This window comes from Podarcis raffonei, chromosome 10, assembly GCF_027172205.1.
Source record: "Podarcis raffonei isolate rPodRaf1 chromosome 10, rPodRaf1.pri, whole genome shotgun sequence".
Lineage (NCBI taxonomy): Eukaryota > Metazoa > Chordata > Lepidosauria > Squamata > Lacertidae > Podarcis > Podarcis raffonei.
The window spans coordinates 58,715,998-58,732,950 of record NC_070611.1 but is presented as its reverse complement, the minus strand read 5'-3'; the positions used below and the strand labels follow the sequence as shown (position 1 = coordinate 58,732,950).

The following is a 16,953-nucleotide window of genomic DNA, read 5'->3' as shown; positions in this document are numbered from 1 at the left end:
TTTTCCCTGGAGAAGAGTTTTGTGTGTTAGTGAGCCAATGTCACGAACATTAACACTTTTATGTTCTACTACGTGGATGTAAATCAACAAAGTATCTGTGAGTATCTACATGGATGTAAATCAACAAGTATCAGGCTTACCTTCCCTTCTCAAATTCTAATGAACTAGAATAATTTGCTCTGTTGAAAACATAAAAGGGGGGGATAATCCTGTTCCTATTAGGAAAATATGTTAATAGAGTAGACCTAACTTGCCATCTCTGCCAAGGTGACACATTGTGGGAGGTGGGGCTTCAGGAAGAAAGGCAGATTCAGGAGTACATTTGATATTTTATTGTTAATAAATTTGTTACTAACAACCTCATACCCAGCATTGCTCGGAAGTTTTCAGAAACCCAAAAAATCGGCGTCATTTTGTGATCAGTGGCTAACACAGTGCACCTTTGAAAGGTTTGGTTTTCCATCTTGATTCAAAATGAGGCCCAATTGCATACAAACATAGGTTAAAACCTGGCCTTTGATCATGCTTAATTTGGTTATGATATATTAAGGCGTCCAAATATATAGAGAACAAGCAGTTTTCCAACATACATTGTAGATACCATGCTCCGCCTCATGTAGAACTTGGAATGGTTGTCAGCACATTAAAAAATAAATAAACACACCCAGCAAATGGCTGTTAAAAATAAACTGAACAAAAATATAACCATAAAATACCATTAAACAACATTTAAAAGTCAGCAGCGCAGTAGAGCTTAACAAACAAGGCTTCCGCTGCTATGTTTTGTAAGCCTATAACAATAGATAATGTTTTAAGCTGCCATGTGAATAAACAGAAAGTGGAAGACAACCAAACATGCAGTGGGAAGGAGTTGCATAAATGGGAAGCCACCACCAAGAAGGCTTTACTGTGTGTTGTGCCCCCCACCTTAGAAAGTACTCAATGAAGGGACTACCAGCAGCGCCTCCTTGGTAGTACAGTGGAGATCAATGATTACACTAGGCAGAGACTGGAGTGTTAGATTCAAACACCTTTGAACTTGAGACAAGGGCCATGTTCCAAGATTCTTCATAGAGATTAACTTGCTAGGCACACTCCACAGCTGTTGCTGGGCACTGAATACCAGCATCCACCGTTGTGGAGCAGATGGCTTTCAAGGTGACCGAGTATATTTCCCTCCCAGCCACAAGGAGCACAGTGTTAATGACAGCCTTGCCACAGGAATTGCTAGTAATTTATTGTAGGATTAAGGCACAATTAACCATTCTGAAAAGTAACAAAGGGAGATTTAAAGTAACTGGCTCAGGTATGAACTAAAAAGAAACAGCAAGGCAAGTTCTAGGCTGTTCCTACAGACTAACAGCTCAGAGTAGAGCAAATCACAGGGACTGTCTGCCTGCGTAACACCTTTGCCCTTCCAGGCTAGCGTAAAATACATCTTTTTCTCCCCCCCCCCCAATCTTTTGACAGATTCTTTCTGGAGTTCAACATATCTGGCTTCTGGCACACAGACAATTTGGCAGATGGTGAGTATGTGGGAATGCAGCCAGCTCACAGCACACAAATTTTGCAGCCACTGGGCTTGGATGAAGGAATCACACATACGAATGCAATTTAGCACAATCCAGAGACATTGTCACCCTGTTGGCACTGAGAATCTATTCGCCAGCTTCCATTTCACCTTTATTGAGACACCCTGGAATATACTGGCAAGGTTTAATAACACTGTCAACTGTGTAGGCTCATATATGTGGTCTGTGTTGGGGTATCCCATGAGGTGGATGGAAGACTACTAACAACTATTTGCTGAAGCAGTGGGCCAGTTCTTTCATCTACATGCACTTTGCTTGGAACGTGCAGGGAAGGGTGTCAGTGCTAAGACCCCCTAAAAGCCTGCGGTACAGTGTCTAAAACAGCAATGTGGGTCACTTGTGGTCTGTGGATCACATGCGCTCTGAGCAAGTGTCGCTTTGTCTATGAGCTGTTAAAATTACGAAACTTTATTCTTTCCATTCCAGTCCTCCGTATCTTGGAAATAATTTTTGAAACACAACAGCAATGTAAGCTAAAAGTAGAAAAACACAGGCAGTCTTTTGTAAAAGAAAGAAAGAAAGAAAGAAAGAAAGAAAGAAAGAAAAAAAAAAAGAACTTTTTAAATATAATTAATTCTTAATACGTTTCATTTAAAAATAATAATAAATGGCAGAAATCATTTCAAAAGGACAATCTCATACAGCAAATGTTACTTATGGTACTGCCTGCTAGGGTTTGGCAACAGTAATATGCTGGTTACATACATTATGTTGCTTACACATATTTTAACCAGATAGAATAGCTGTCTCTCTCTCTAGTCCAGGGTGTACTTCCAATATTGTACTTGTTTCTGAAAGCATTGCCTGCTCCTAAACATTTAGGAGTGTGCAGGCCAAAGCTTTCAGTGTCAAGTATTCTAGTATTTTTAAGCAAATCACATTCACTTCACATAGGCTTATGTGAAGGAAAGAAGGATATAAGACAATAAAACATATTTCTAAACAGCAGTTTAGTTAACTGTAAAGGCAGGTGAATTTTAAGGAGTAGTCTCACGCTCATTGTTACTATTGTGTACAACTATTTCTTCATTTCACCACCATGTCATTCTTCCTCTTTCTTTCTTCATTTCCCATTCTTCCTGTTCATGTGTCTTCACCATGGAATTCTGCCACCATCTTGTGATCATCATCATGGATTCATCTGCATCACATGTTATGCCATGCAACCTATATAGCCAAGGCTGTTTTCCATCATGGTAAGTAGAATCATTATAGTGCAGCAAAAAGATCTCCATTTTCTGGAAACAGGAGAACACCCAAGCAGATTTGCCCAGAAAACTGGGGGCAATTCCTTTCCCACTTCACAGCTGTTCAGGAATTAGCTGCGACTGCCTAGTTGAAAACAGAGATATCACTACTTGTTTAATTATTGGGCTACCACTCACTTTGTGATTGGCATACTTCACTGCAAGTTTCTGCGCTTGCTGGTCCAGCTGTAACCTTGAATATAAAGATGTACAGCAGCTCTAGGGATGTGCCAATATGTGCAAACAACAGCAGCTTGTGCAAAGCATGTGGGTTCACCCATATAAGCCTTGCTGAAATGAACTAAGGTTGCATGGCAGCAGTTCTTACTGGGAAATAGGCAATGGGTGGAGAATTCTGTTGTACACTGCTAAAGTGAATCTTATATTGATATTTGCAAATCTTGCCCTTCAATATTAATGATATTTTACAACAAGCTTGGTCCATTATAAAGGAACAAATTAGTATTTGAAAAGTTGCAAGGTTTATCAGCATTCCATCTTCTATTCTACCCCCCTCCCTTCCCCCCATTTCATTCTCAGTACATTTACACATTATACAAATGCATAGGCCTTCCTATGGTGCTTTTAATCTACAATCTGATCTTGCTATCTGTCATACTAGGCCAGACCAATAGGTGCTACTTCTGGAGTTGGTGCCTGATGTCTCAAATAATGCTTGGTATCCCAAGGTCTAGAGGTGGAGTAAGAACTTCAAGGAGTTATTTCCTCTGTTCAATTGTTCATGAGTGGTAATTGAATCAGGCCAGGCCTAAGTGTTTGCATGATAATTAGCATGCTACCAGTAAACCCAACAATAGCAGGATGATGAAGAAAGGAGGAAGGGTGGACTAGGGAGGTGCCACTCGTGCAAGAGAAAAGACATGGTGGTGGTTGCATCATGCAGGAAGGGAGGTAACCTTAGTTGAGCCCCAACCAGAGCTCCCATGGACTATGGTTGCTCTAAAAGGATCCATAATAATCAGAGGATCCAGGTCAAATATGGAGCTCAGAAAGAAAGATGAGAGGACATTCTTGCATTCTCAGTAGGTACAAAATGCAAGTAGAGATAATTAGCTAGAGGTGGGCAAGAATCTATCAGAAAGAAACTTCAGCCTGTTTGCAGAATTGCATGAGGACAGGTGGTAATCACTCAACTGGAAATCCAGCAAAACTGTATTATTCAGACAACTGCAGATAGTCAGGTTCTGATGGCTAGAGCAACTTCAATAAATAAGTTCATTCAACTTTCTCATAATTTATTTATGTTAGAGAAGCAGATATGATTACAGGTTGGCTGAATAAGCAGCTCTAGCCCTTTATTCCCCCTCCACCATTCAGACAAAGGCTGGCTGATAAATGGCTTGTCTATAGAACTAAGAAATATGGGAGCTGCCCTTATGTCAATAAGATATAGCTAACCAAGATAAATATTAAAACTCTTTGCATCGTTTACACCATTTGTCATCATGATTAGCTACCAGTAAACCCAACAACAGGGGATGGGCCATAGCTTAGTGGTGTAGCATCTGCTTTGCATGAAGAAGACACCAAGTTCAATCCTTATTTCCCAGGGAGGGCTGAAAATAGCTTCTGCCTGAAACCCTGAGGAGCTGCTGCCAATCAGTGTAGACAATACTGAGCTAGATAGTCCAGTAACTTCCCATGTTCCAATATGTCACTAAAGCTTCAACATGTAAGAGCTGGGGCATGTGAGGGTACTTCCCAGGTCAGCTGAGCACCAGCCTGCCCTTAGGCAAGGAGAGAAAAAACCTTCTCTATGATATCCTGTCAAGAGGTATTATTTCCTTCCCAAATTCCAAACATCAGCAGTTGCTAAAGCTCCTGTGGAGAAGACGTTGTTAAACTGGTTGCTTGCTCATGAGTAGCCCAGCCAGTAATCAGCCAGGATGGGCTACAGGTAGGTAAGGGTGAACTGCCCTGAGACGGCGGTATATAAATTCAAACAAACAAACAAACAAACAAACAAACAAACAAACAAATAAATAAATAAATAAATGGTGGGGCTAAGAGGCTCCAATCCTCCAGACTCTTGCTGGTGGATTATAAGCCTCGGAGGAATTGGGGAAGTAGGACAGCGGCATAGGAGTAACTGGTGGAGAGTAATATTTGGGGGTTTAGTTATTTCCCCAACCTACCCTACCCATGAGGGCTGGAAGACAGAGAAGGGAGCACAGATTGCTTCCGAAGGCAATGGGCGCTGAACTATTAGGCCAATAGGGCACTGCCCTACCAACCGCAACCAGCTCCCAACTGCCTTCTTTCTTACAACCAGTCTAGGGGCTGGCCCTGCCTGCCAGTTTCTTAGAAGTGCCACTGTTGCCCTTCTATGGAGGAGCATTGGGGTTAAACTAGAATTAGTTCTGCCTATCATCAGCTCTGGCTCCTCCTACTGTTGGCATCCATGCCTTACGGCCTGCCTATCCCAATAGACACCAGCCCCCGCTGGGGAGCAGCTGTCCTGTGCACGTGCAGTAACATCTAGCAATCTGTGAGAGAGATTTCATATAATTTTACTGTGTTTTATGTAAACCACTCAGTGATCTTGTATATTTAATAATATATGACTTAGGAAAGCAGAGATACAGAAACTCAAGGCCCTTTGCAATATCATAAAATGGTGCAGAGGTGCCGATCTCTGGTCACATGGACGGCTGCTTGGCCTATAAAAATATATCTTTGGGCTACCCTGCTGACAGTGAAATGCCAGCAATTTAAAACCTATCTCTGTTGTTATTTTTCCGGATCAATGTGACTGCAAATATCAGGATGGCAGTGACATTTTGCTCCCTTTTGCCGATGCTGCTCAGGTGTTAATTCATGCTCATCTGTGGAATGAAACTGGGGGATGAGAGGGGGGGAAATGCCCTGCCCCAAATGTAGCAGTGGCTTCACTGTGTTCTGCCCTGTTGTAGCTGACTGAATTTGTTCCCTCTCCTCAGGCTCAATTTATTGCTGTTATTGCTCTGTGTCCAAGGAACTGTTTGGAGTATGAGGAAATTTACTTCCGATCCAGTTAAAGTGTGGTTTAAGAGAGACAAAAGGGAGTTTGAACAGAATGAATCTCTGTGGCTCCAAGAGCAAATGTTATTTGTGAATGAAACACAATAAGAAGATGGAAAGCATGCTGTGGCTCTTCCCTTCCATACATTACACTAATGCAGTTCTACCTTGAGGAGAGGGAGAGTCAAAGTTTGGATATGTAAAGTGAGCTGGTTGTGGACATGTAACTTCACGGCTGTAACTCAGTTTTGCATCCTGGATAGGCCACATATTTTCCATGTTGGGTAATTTCTAGGTTTTAGTAAGGTGCACTGCAATAGAAGAGAAACCTAGAAAATATATTGAGTGCTAAATATGGGGTCTATCTATACAGATGCTAAATCTGGCTCACCCAATCAGGGTTGCACTGTGGTTAAGACTCCTCTCCACCTACATTTTGTCACATTGTAGACAAGCTGTCTAATCAGCTGCCTTTATTAGTTTCTAGGGAGTTGGTGAGCTGAGGGGTTCCAGGTTTGAATCTTATCTAGAAGACCTTAGACAGGACAACCAATTTAGGGCAGAGGGGTAATGCAAAACATCAGGGTGACATATGCAGGACTGGACAAATCCTTGCTATACAGCATGGAAACTTAATAGGACCTAGGAAAACAAATAGGTGTTGTTTACAATACTCATTGCACCATCTGGCATAAATTTATTTCGGTTTTAATCCCAGTTGAGGGAGGTTGTGTTAAAATAGCCTGCTGCTTCCTTCATAGTTGAAAGATTAGAACAGGGAATCTGCTGCATAGTTACATTGAGGGAAACTTGGTGAACAACATTACAGGCAAAGAAAAGCAATGGGAGGAATCAGATTGTCAGGGATGGTTTCACTGAAGCAGAGATTCAGTCACTTGCAAACCCCTCAGGAAGGACAGGTGCCATTGTGACAAAGCAATGGGAGCTCTGATACTCACTTCCCAGCAGGAAGCAACAAGGAAAGGCGAGTCCCGTTCTCTCTCCCCGCTTCACTGGTGCTTGACAGATGGGCTACACAAGTCTTCATTTTGTGTGCAATGGTGTTGCAAGCTTTGTATCCAGATTAGAGCACTGCAGTTTTCACAAAAGCTACAGTCAGAGATTTGTGAGAGAGCCAGTGTGGTTAGAGTGTTGGACAGGCTCAATCACCTGCTTGATTCCAATTCCAAGAGTTCACAGGTTTTACCTACCTGAGAAGGGAGTTGTGATGATAACAGGATCCTGAGCTCCTTGAAGGGCAGGGAGATAAAAATGGATAGAACAAACTAGGAAAGGGCGTGTCTTTTGGATATTTGTCACTGTTTCAACTCCCAATGAGTGACACAGACTCTATACGTGTTTGTGTGACATTTGCAATATCTTTGCGTCTCTGAGTTGTCGTCATCGCACTAGAGAATAAATGCCAGCACAGCTTTTCTCCCTCAGGCCAGTGTGATGCAAATGTCCAACAGCATTTTAGGCATTTCTCTGTTTGAAGAACAGCAGCCCCACAGTTAGTTTTATCAAATGCAAACTTCTGCTGTTATTGGTAACCAACCAGTTCACCCACTCCCTGACTATCTGGCAGGTCATTATTATTTTTTCTGTGCAAACATATCCATGCATTATCTCAGCTATCCTCAAATCTAAACATCATACATTGTCCTTCAAAATATCACAATGACACCTGGTGTTTCTTTAAAATAAATAAATAATGCACCTAAATGTTAAAAATGTTGACATGCAATACAATTAAAATAGTTTTGTATACTCAGTTAATAACATAACAATATTTATGCTTTCTTAAATGTTTTGGATTTCAGCTTTCCAAAAACTTCAAAAGTGATTATTATTTTTTTGTATATATTTCAACAATTCCAAAGTCTGAAAGTCAGTAGCACAGGTGTTGTAAAGATTTGGTGATCTGTCATGGAACAACCCCATTGAAGAAGATAACAGTGGTTACTCAGACTTTGTTGCTGATGCCGAAGGGCCCCCATAACAGTTCAAGCTTCAGGGTCTCCAAAATGTAGATCTTTCCACTGCAAGTAGTCAGTTCCTGTGTTGGCTAGTGGGAGCTGGGTAGTGGACTTTCTTTCTAGTAAAGCTTCCTTCTTAGGTATTTAGCTGCAGTTACTAAAGATTGGTGCTGTACTAGCCCAGCTCAGCCCGCTATATTTCACGCAGTCACTGTCGTTAGTAAAAAGCCTTCCTGTTTCCCCCATATGAGCCACCTAGTAATGTATTGGCCAGCTGGTTTGATTCTAACCATGAACTAACTGCAAGTGGTTTCCCACTTGTTTGTGTGTTTTGACTTTCTAGCAGTAAACAGCCTGTCAGACTGATAGCTACATAATCCGACCATTGGCTGAAGGGTGGCCATATTCATGCTTCTAGGGCATCCTCATTCACTGAGTCTCCCACACCACCTAGTGGCTGCCAGTAATCTTCGTTTTTGGGTCAACATCTTTCCGCTTCTTTTTTCCACACCTCATTTGTTTCCTTCACCTGATTTTCTCACTCAGCCTCTTTTTCCCCATCTCAGCTCACAAGCACAAGAAGCACGACATGCTACAGCCATGTGACACAGAATACCCAGTGTTTGTATATGAACCTGCCATCAAAGAGACCAATGGGATTATTGAATGCGGAGACTGTCAGAAGTAAGAAATGTGCTCTCTTTCTTCCTTTTCTCCTACCTGTTCCTCTCAATTGTCCCTGGTTAGTCTGATCTCCAAGCAAACTAACTGTCCCTTGTTATCCTTGCAATGCCTCTTATGTTCCACAATTTCTTCTGAATTGTCTGCAACTATGAACTATTCCAACCTCAATTCAGGTGTCCGTTAGTAACAATTGTAGTGACAATTGCTTAGGACCCAGGTCCCTCACAAACCACTTCCTTCTGCATGAACCTGCCAGGTACCAAGGTCTGCCTTGAACACACTCTTTGCCTAGTGCACAGGTGGGGGACCTCAGACCCAGAACCACATTTTGCCCTCCAAGTCTCTCTATCTGGTCCTTAGAACTCTCCTCAGCCACACTCTTCACTGGAAACCAGACCTTGTGAGGGTCTGGAAACCAACCTTATGAGGAATGGTTGATGGAGCTGGGTATGTTTAGCCTGGGGAAAAGGAGACTGGGAGAAGAGATGATAGCCATCTTCAAATATCTAAAGGAATATTGGAAGTTGGAGCAAACTTGTTTGCTCTGGAGGGTAGAACCCAAACCAATGGATTCAAATTACAAGAGATTCCATCTAAATATCAGGAAGAACTTTCTGGCAGTAAGAGCTGCTTGACAGTAGAATGGACTCCTTTGGAAGGTGGTGAACTCTCCTTCCTCAGAGGTTTTTAAACAGAGGACACGGGTGATGCTGTGGTGTGAACCACTGAGCCTTGGGCTTGCCGATCAGAAGGTTGGTGGTTCGAATCCCCACGATGGGGTGAGCTCCCGTTGTTCAGTCCCAGCTACTGCCAACCTAGCAGTTCGAAAGCACGTCAGAGTGCAAGTAGATAAATAGGTACCGCTCTGGCGGGAAGGTAAATGGTGTTTCCGTGCGCTGCTCTGGTTTCGCCAGAAGCGGCTTAGTCATGCTGGCCACATGACCCAGAAAAACTATCTGCAAACAAACGTCGGCTCCCTCGGCCAGTAAAGCGAGATGAGCACCACAACCAGCACCCAACTGGACTTAACTGTCAGGGGTCCTTTACCTTTATCTAGATGATCATCTGCCATGGATGCTTTAGCTGAGATTCCTGCATTGCAGGGGGTTGGACTAGATGATCCTTGAGGTCCCTTCCAACTCTACAATTCTGTGGTTCTGTGAATTCCCTTTAGAAAGATAGGCAAAACTGAACATGATCATGTTTTTTCTGTTTTTTTCTTTATATGTTAGGGCATTTGCTTCAGTGTAGAACATTCCTGTTCCAAATAATTCATATCCATAAGGGCCCACAGATAAGTTAATTCTGTTCAACATCCATTTCTTTTCAAGGCAATCTTCTTTTCACACAAAGCTCTCCATAGAGTGTTTTCCCATGTGAGATTGTCCCTCATTTAGAGAACTTACATCACTCATTCTAAACTGCATGCAAGGGCTGAGAGGCATGTTTACCTGTAAGAACTCTACTTTGCCAACATTAAACAACTCAGTGTGCCTAAACACTGAATACTGGCACCAGAATATCTGAGCATTTGATGCTGTTTCCAAAAAACAGACAGACTCAAGTCTGGCTATAGTGAGTTTGAGAACTGTCAGCCCTGCCTTAGGCATGATCTTTTCTCCTCTCTCATTTATACTGTCAAGCAGTGCTATTTTTCTAGAAAAAGAGGTGCCAGAACTCACCATGAATTCCTCCCTTGTTCTCTTATAATGGCAATAGTACCCACCTGAGCAGTGCTGAAACTGAGTTCTGGTGAGTTCCAACCGAAAAAAAGCCCTTCTCTCAGGGCATTGGTTGCAGGTACACCATACTAGGAGCAAATTAGATTTGAATACTTTGTTTTGTGCAAATAAGCTCAGCCTTGCTCTTAGCAACACATGTCTCTCTTGTGTAGCTACTAATACCAGATAGCTTCTGAAGCAATTCCTATGATGGTTGGTATAAGCATAATGGTTAAAGCACATGGGACAATTTCTTAGCTCAGCCATGAACTCAGCAAGTGATCTACAAAAAATTGTTCTCTCTCTCTCTCTCCCCTCCTGCCCCCTAACTGATCTACCTTACATGATTATTATAAGGAAGCTAAGGACTAATTCGGACATTAGTATTTTCATGTAATGTTCACAGCTCTAATATCTAAAAGCTTCTTATTGCAGCATCCCACACTAACACCATTGGGAATTATGGTGCTGGGAGGTGGATGCTTCATTCACTTGGGTGGTTGAAGCAGGTAGGAAGCTTCCAGATCAGGGGTTCCTGAAGTGTGGTCTGTGGACCACAAGTGGTTCTCAAGGTGTTTGTGGCTGAAGATGGGAAATCATACATCCTTTGCATTTAGTTTTGTGTCAATTTTTAATTGCATTGTTATCACTTCCTTTATTTTCTTAATATTGTATTACAAATTGAATTCTGTGGAATTACAACTGCTACAGCAGGTAGAAATATCATTAAGTGGTTCCCCAAGACCCTCAGCAAATTTCAAGTGGACTGGGGGGTGGAGTTTGAGAACTACTGTTCTAGATGTTGCCACTTCTGTAGGGAGTGTTGCTGAAGGATAAGCTTATCACTCAAATGTAACATTTGGACCAGCCCTAAGATTATGCCCATGAAGCATGTATTTTTATTATTATTATTATTATTATTATTATTATTATTATTATTATGCAGCTTTTAAATGATTCCATTAACTCAGACATGGTACCCAACTGAATAAAGTCTCCACAAGCCCACAGGAGATCATCTAAGAACTAAAACTCAGGTGCTAAATATTAAGATGGAACTTTTCGCTTTTAGCTAAGTACACACCACTCATAGTCTCCCAGCAGAGGGCAGAAGAGGACTATTGGTTTTTCTGGCTGTAGGCATGCTTAGGATGCATTTTCCATTTTACTTGAACATGAACACTTTATGTTGTCAGAAAATAATAGTAACTATGAAAATGACACATATACAATAAATGAGAATTCAAGCTCGCGGTCCAAATGCTGCACTGTATTCATAGCTAGAGAAGGGAGCAGACACAGAATGTTGTAGCCTCAGTGTCATGTGAGCAGAGTGTCCATGTCACCAGCTGATCCCTCAGTATTGGGCCACTTGCATGAAAGTCAGGACACATGGGACTTTATAGTCATTCTTTGAATGTGGCTCCCATGCATAGCTGTATAGGGTTTAATACATACACTTTAATACACAGGTCAGTCCTGTACATACATTTACACTGGCTTGAACACACACTCTGAATCTGCAATCCTGCCTTGGCACACATAACTGTGGTGTACTTAAGTCAATGTGCTTCAATACATACATAATTAGTTCTTCTGCAGGCCCTTCCATGCATGAGCACTATGCTTATAATGCAGAGTACATTGAAGATGGACACTCAAAAACCTACAACCTCTGAATTGTGCATGGATACACACACACACACACGATGTATGTAGATGCTACATTCCCATCCAGAGTCAAGTACCATATCAATCCATTTACACAAGAGCTGCACTACAGTATTAACAGATCAGTCCGCAGTACACAAGGTTTTGTCCGTGCTTTATAACCCACACCTCAAGTTTCTCAACCATTCTGCCTCCAATGCAATAAAATTGTATTTGTGTAATTGAAAGTGGCAGTCTTCAATTCAGTTCTGAATATTCCCTAATAGTATTCCCATTTATTAACTAAATATCTTTTCCTCTACCCCCTTCCCATTTGCTTTAATTCTTGCTGTTTCCTATTGCTTGAACCATGTGCTTGTTTGTGGTGGTGGGAAGGGAAGGGAAGGGAAGGGAAGGGAAGGGCAGTGCTATTTTTTTTAGAAAAAGAAGTGTTGGAACTCACCTCCCTTGTTATCTCAGAATGGCAATGGCACCCACCTGAGAGGTGCCGGAACTGAGTTCCAGCTGGAAAAAAAACCCTGAGGAAGGGGCAAGGGGAGTATTCTATAACCTTCTGTTCTGACCATAGTCTCTTGGGGTGGGGGGATCTTCTCGCCCTTACAGGATGTTTGTGGTGCAGCAAATTACCAACAGCAATCTCTTGCTCCTGGTTGTGGATGCTGTATGTGACTGCAGCAACTTTCCACCTGTCCTACTGCAACCTAAAGAAGTGAAATATATCTTTCTGCTAGTAGAAGTTGTACTGGGCTGTACAGTTCTTGTGGTTTACAGTTTTCCAACAGTGAATTGATGCAGAGGGTTTGCTTTAGTAGTTCTTTGGGGTGGGAAGAATTTAGCACACGTTCTAATGGAAAGCATGGCAAAAGCAATGGCAAGTTAATGTGCTGCTAATTATGATTGCGTACTGTTGTTTGGTAAGTGCTATATGGATTGATTGTGTGCATTTTTCTAGATACCTCCTCAATTGCTGGAAAGGAGGTGGAAAGAAAAAGCACAGGGGTACCAGGCATAAGATGGAAAGAGAAATCAGACTTGCTATTTAGTTTTTAAACTCTCTTTAGAACCTGAAAATAGTCTTCACTCTGAAGTATGTCCCCACACAGTTCTGTGTAGATGAAGATGCTGTTGGTTTCATTAGCATTTGCAAAATAGAAGCCTAATTAAGGAAGGAGTCCTAGGTCAATGGTGGACCATGTGCTTTGTGTACCATAATACATTAATACTGTGTGAGGTGGACCAATGGACTTATTTGCTGTAAGCCAGTGAATGGTACAGAAAGATGTTGTGCATTGCAGCTCCAAAATGCCAGGGTGAAACTGCTTTTTACGGGAGCTACTTCTTCCCATGTGGGCACGTGTTTGCTTTTTACAGTTGAAGGGACTCTTGTTCTGGAACAGAACCATGGCATAGATGCATAGGACACCAACAGGCTTCAGGGATATTTACATTGGGGCAGTGGAGTGTATGTTTGTGGGGGAAAGAGTGGTTATTTAAAAAACTTGCAAGGAAGAACTTCTTTTAAAGGCATACACATGAAACTATGAAGACACATTTAATATAACAGTAAGTTTCTCCTTCAGTAGACAAATTTTACCTCTGCAGCAACAGTGCTGGAAAAAATATGTAGATTGTTGCCCTAATTTTGCTCAAGGTGGTTGTGACTAACTTATGTCCATTGTTTCCAGTAGGTCTTACCCCTGGCTAACTGCTCCTGGAGTGGACCTTGCTCATTAAGTGTGAACACTAGCCTTGAAAGCTGCTGCTTGGTTCTGCAGCCACCCATGATGGCTCCATTCCAACTAAAATCATGTTGAAATCAATAGGGAAATTAACTCCACTAGTTTCAATAGAATTTAAGCAGTGTTCAGATTAAACTATGCTCAAAAATCCTAGCTGATGTTAATTGAGCCCACCTACTTACCAGGTGTAGGGACGTGGGTGGCGCTGTGGGTTAAACCACAGAGCCCAGGACTTGCAGATCAGAAGGTCGGCGGTTCGAATCAACCACAATGGGGTGAGCTCCCATTGCTCGGACCCTGCTCCTGCCAACCTAGCCGTTCGAAAGCACGTCAAAGTGCAAGTAGATATATAGGTACCACTCTGGCGGGAAGGTAAACGGCGTTTCCGTGTGCTGCTCTGGTTAGTCATGCTGGCCACATTACCCGGAAGCTGTACGCTGGCTCCCTCAGCCATTAAAGCGAGATGAGCACTGCAACCCCAGAATCTGCCACGGCTGGACCTTATGGTCAAGGATCCCTTTACCGTTACCTTTACTTACCAGGTGTAGCATAAGTATTTTGAGAAATGTCCTGCCTGTGACAGCACCCTTTATGCTAGAATGAGTGCATGACATTCCATGTGAGTAGAGGCCTTGCAGTAGCTTCATAATCAAGGGCACCTCTATGGGAATACATCTTATGACTTGTACAGCCTAGTTGTAAACTGGAATTCTGGGACAACACAGCTCCTCCATAAATGGGATTGTTTCTGATTTTCACCATTTCCCCAAACTGCTATTAACCTTAACAGCACTGCACATAATGCGTCAGTGAAATGTGACAGGATGCGCTCCCAGAAGCTGAGGCGGCGACCAGATACCTGCCATGCATTCCATCCTGAGGTAAGGCGGGTTGAGGAATTGTTGCATTTGACAAAGTAGGCTCTGCCCCACAGCAGCCATGATAATGTGCTGGCCTAAATAAAATAGGCTGGGTTTTGAAATGTCAGTCCATAGATTCATTTTTAACCACCAGAAGGCTGCCTCACTTGTTTGCCTATGTGGAGGCCCTAAAAATAGGGCACAGTGCCCCCACCTGTCCATCAGTGTGTGTTTGATGTGATGTATGCAGCAAGCCTGTGCACACGTTATACATACAGCCAAGTGCATTGGGTTCCTTGCCATGTGGTAGGCACTCATTAGCACGCACATTCTGCACGGACACAGTTTATCCTGCCAACCCTATGAATGGATCGATTGTTATCGGGAGGTGGATTTGGCCATCCCCATTGCAAAAAAAGTTTCAATCATTTGGCCCAAGTTAAAATGAAACTAGGCTTTAATTTTTGCTGCCCTCTAAATTCTACTTGCTGACCACATACTTGCTTTGTTTTTCAGGAAAACGCCCAGGACTGTGGAGGAGCGGCAGAGATTTCTGCCTCATTAGCCCTGCTCTTCCTTCCTCTGGGAACCACAGCTGTTCTCTTGCGGTGACAAGGCCCATCAAAGTCCTTATTTTGGACCAGAAAGGCAAATGCTCTATTTTGAGGACCATGCTACTTGGGCACTTAAGACAACTGCTGCATGCCAGAGCATGTGGACAATGCCACAGAGGCTCAGGAACTTCTTCGGCTGCATCCCCCAAGGAACTTGCTAGCTGTGCTGTGTTTGGAAGTGGGGCTTCCTTTCTTCAAGGAGCTTGCAACTGAGGGTGGGGCACCTATGGCTCTGGACCAACAGGCTCACCAAGCTGTGTGATCTCACAGCTTACCCTCCCTGCCTTAGCAGCATGGAAAAGTTTACACTGGTGGGGGAAAGGCCTGGAACAGTGGATGGCATTTGCCAAATGGATGGACTTAACCTATAACTTACCCTAGCTGCAAAATGGGAACAGTCAGTACTATCTGCTAAAGAGAAGCATCTCATAATCCCCTTTTAACTTAACAGACACCTGGGCAGCTCTGCAGGAGAGGCAGGAATATCACCTTCTTAAAAAACATAATGGTCATCAACAGAGATTCATTTCTATTGTCAAGGAACTGGAGAACAATATTGCCAAGCCAGGCTTTGGCAGGGATTCCTGTATCCGGCAAGGAGTTCCTGCAACTCTGCCTACTGCAGACATTTAAGCTCTTCTAAGGCTACACAGAGCTTTCGTCTAAAATAGCTGATTCAGACAATGATTAGATTTATCAGCTTGATGTGAAAATAGCTCCATGTGTTCTATTTCAAGAGGCATGATGCATTATGGGAAGTGGTTGCAGGTTGAGAATTTCATCTGAAAACTTGGATGGCTACTACCAGCCAGTGTAGACAGTACTGAGCTAAAAGGAATAATGTTTCTACCTATGTTTCTGTGTTATTAAGGCAAACTTAAACTCTAGCCTTAGAAATATTCCTTCTGTCCACACCTCTCAAGTTCCCTCAGCTTCACATCGCTGGACAAGGAGTTTAGCCATAACTCCCTTGCATAGGTTACAAAATTACATAGGTTACAAAATTAAACATGGCGAGGCTAAGTGTGCACATTAGCTTTGTTAGACGCAAATGTTTAAAAGCAGACACTTTTGGGAAGTCTACAGATGCACAGGAAATATGACTGTCACCTTCCAGTTCCTACTGTATGCTGCAATATTATTTTGCCAGACATGCTGACGGCTTCATGGATGCACCAGCTGTATAATACAATCTTTATCAGTTTTCAGGGAAGAAAGTAACCCCTCAGAGCTGTGCTAATACAATGTGAAATTTCTCTCAACTTTTGAAAGCCATTTTGCCTTATGAACGAAACTATGGGCAAAATTTTCACCACACCAAGTTTTTGTTTCTAGATCCCAGTAGTTTATGTGCCAGGCGTGGGCTGATGGTTGGATAGCCAAGACCTTAAGACCTCAGAAATGGAGAAAGCAAGCAAAGGAAGGAAGCCATATTACAGGACTGCTGGTATGTATTTCCTTGACATGACTAGCATTTCAATAAGAAAGTCCTACTCTCAAATCCCCAAGAGAGATTTGTGACAGTACAGAAGTTGTTGAACTTTTGCTTTTGTTTTTGTAATATGTGTTTGACATTTGGCCTCTTTTTAAAATATGACATTTTCATTATATTTTTGTTTCATGTCTTTCTTGGTTGTCATACACAATATGCCACAAAATCCCATCGCAGGTCATACTGGAATCATGCTGAAAATGGACCCACACTTACATTCACAAGAAATGTGCTTAGATGTATTTACAATATTCCAGTATAGTGTAAAAGCTTCACATTGTCAAACTGACCTTAATATATGAGCGCATGGTGTGTTGAGAAAAAAGTGTAAAA

General features: G+C 42.4%; 1 protein-coding gene across 3 annotated transcripts in view; it reads left to right on the top strand.

Annotated features, from left to right (window-relative positions):
- CACNA2D4 (calcium voltage-gated channel auxiliary subunit alpha2delta 4) overlaps positions 1 to 16,738 on the top strand; it is a 164,864-nt gene extending 148,126 nt beyond the window's left edge. Inside the window, exons 34-39 of one of the 3 annotated variants that reach the window (XM_053406533.1) lie at positions 1,471 to 1,526; positions 2,768 to 2,788; positions 8,406 to 8,523; positions 12,519 to 12,631; positions 14,453 to 14,535; positions 15,031 to 16,738. In XM_053406533.1, coding sequence (XP_053262508.1) covers positions 1,471 to 1,526; positions 2,768 to 2,788; positions 8,406 to 8,523; positions 12,519 to 12,631; positions 14,453 to 14,535; positions 15,031 to 15,126 — 487 coding nt within the window. In that variant the 3' untranslated portion in view covers positions 15,127 to 16,738. Of the gene's footprint in view, positions 1 to 1,470; positions 1,527 to 2,767; positions 2,789 to 8,405; positions 8,524 to 12,518; positions 13,846 to 14,452; positions 14,536 to 15,030 lie in introns of those variants that run through there. The other 2 variants (XM_053406531.1, XM_053406532.1) reach the window with 2 other exon arrangements.
- Positions 16,739 to 16,953: the final 215 nt, after the last annotated feature.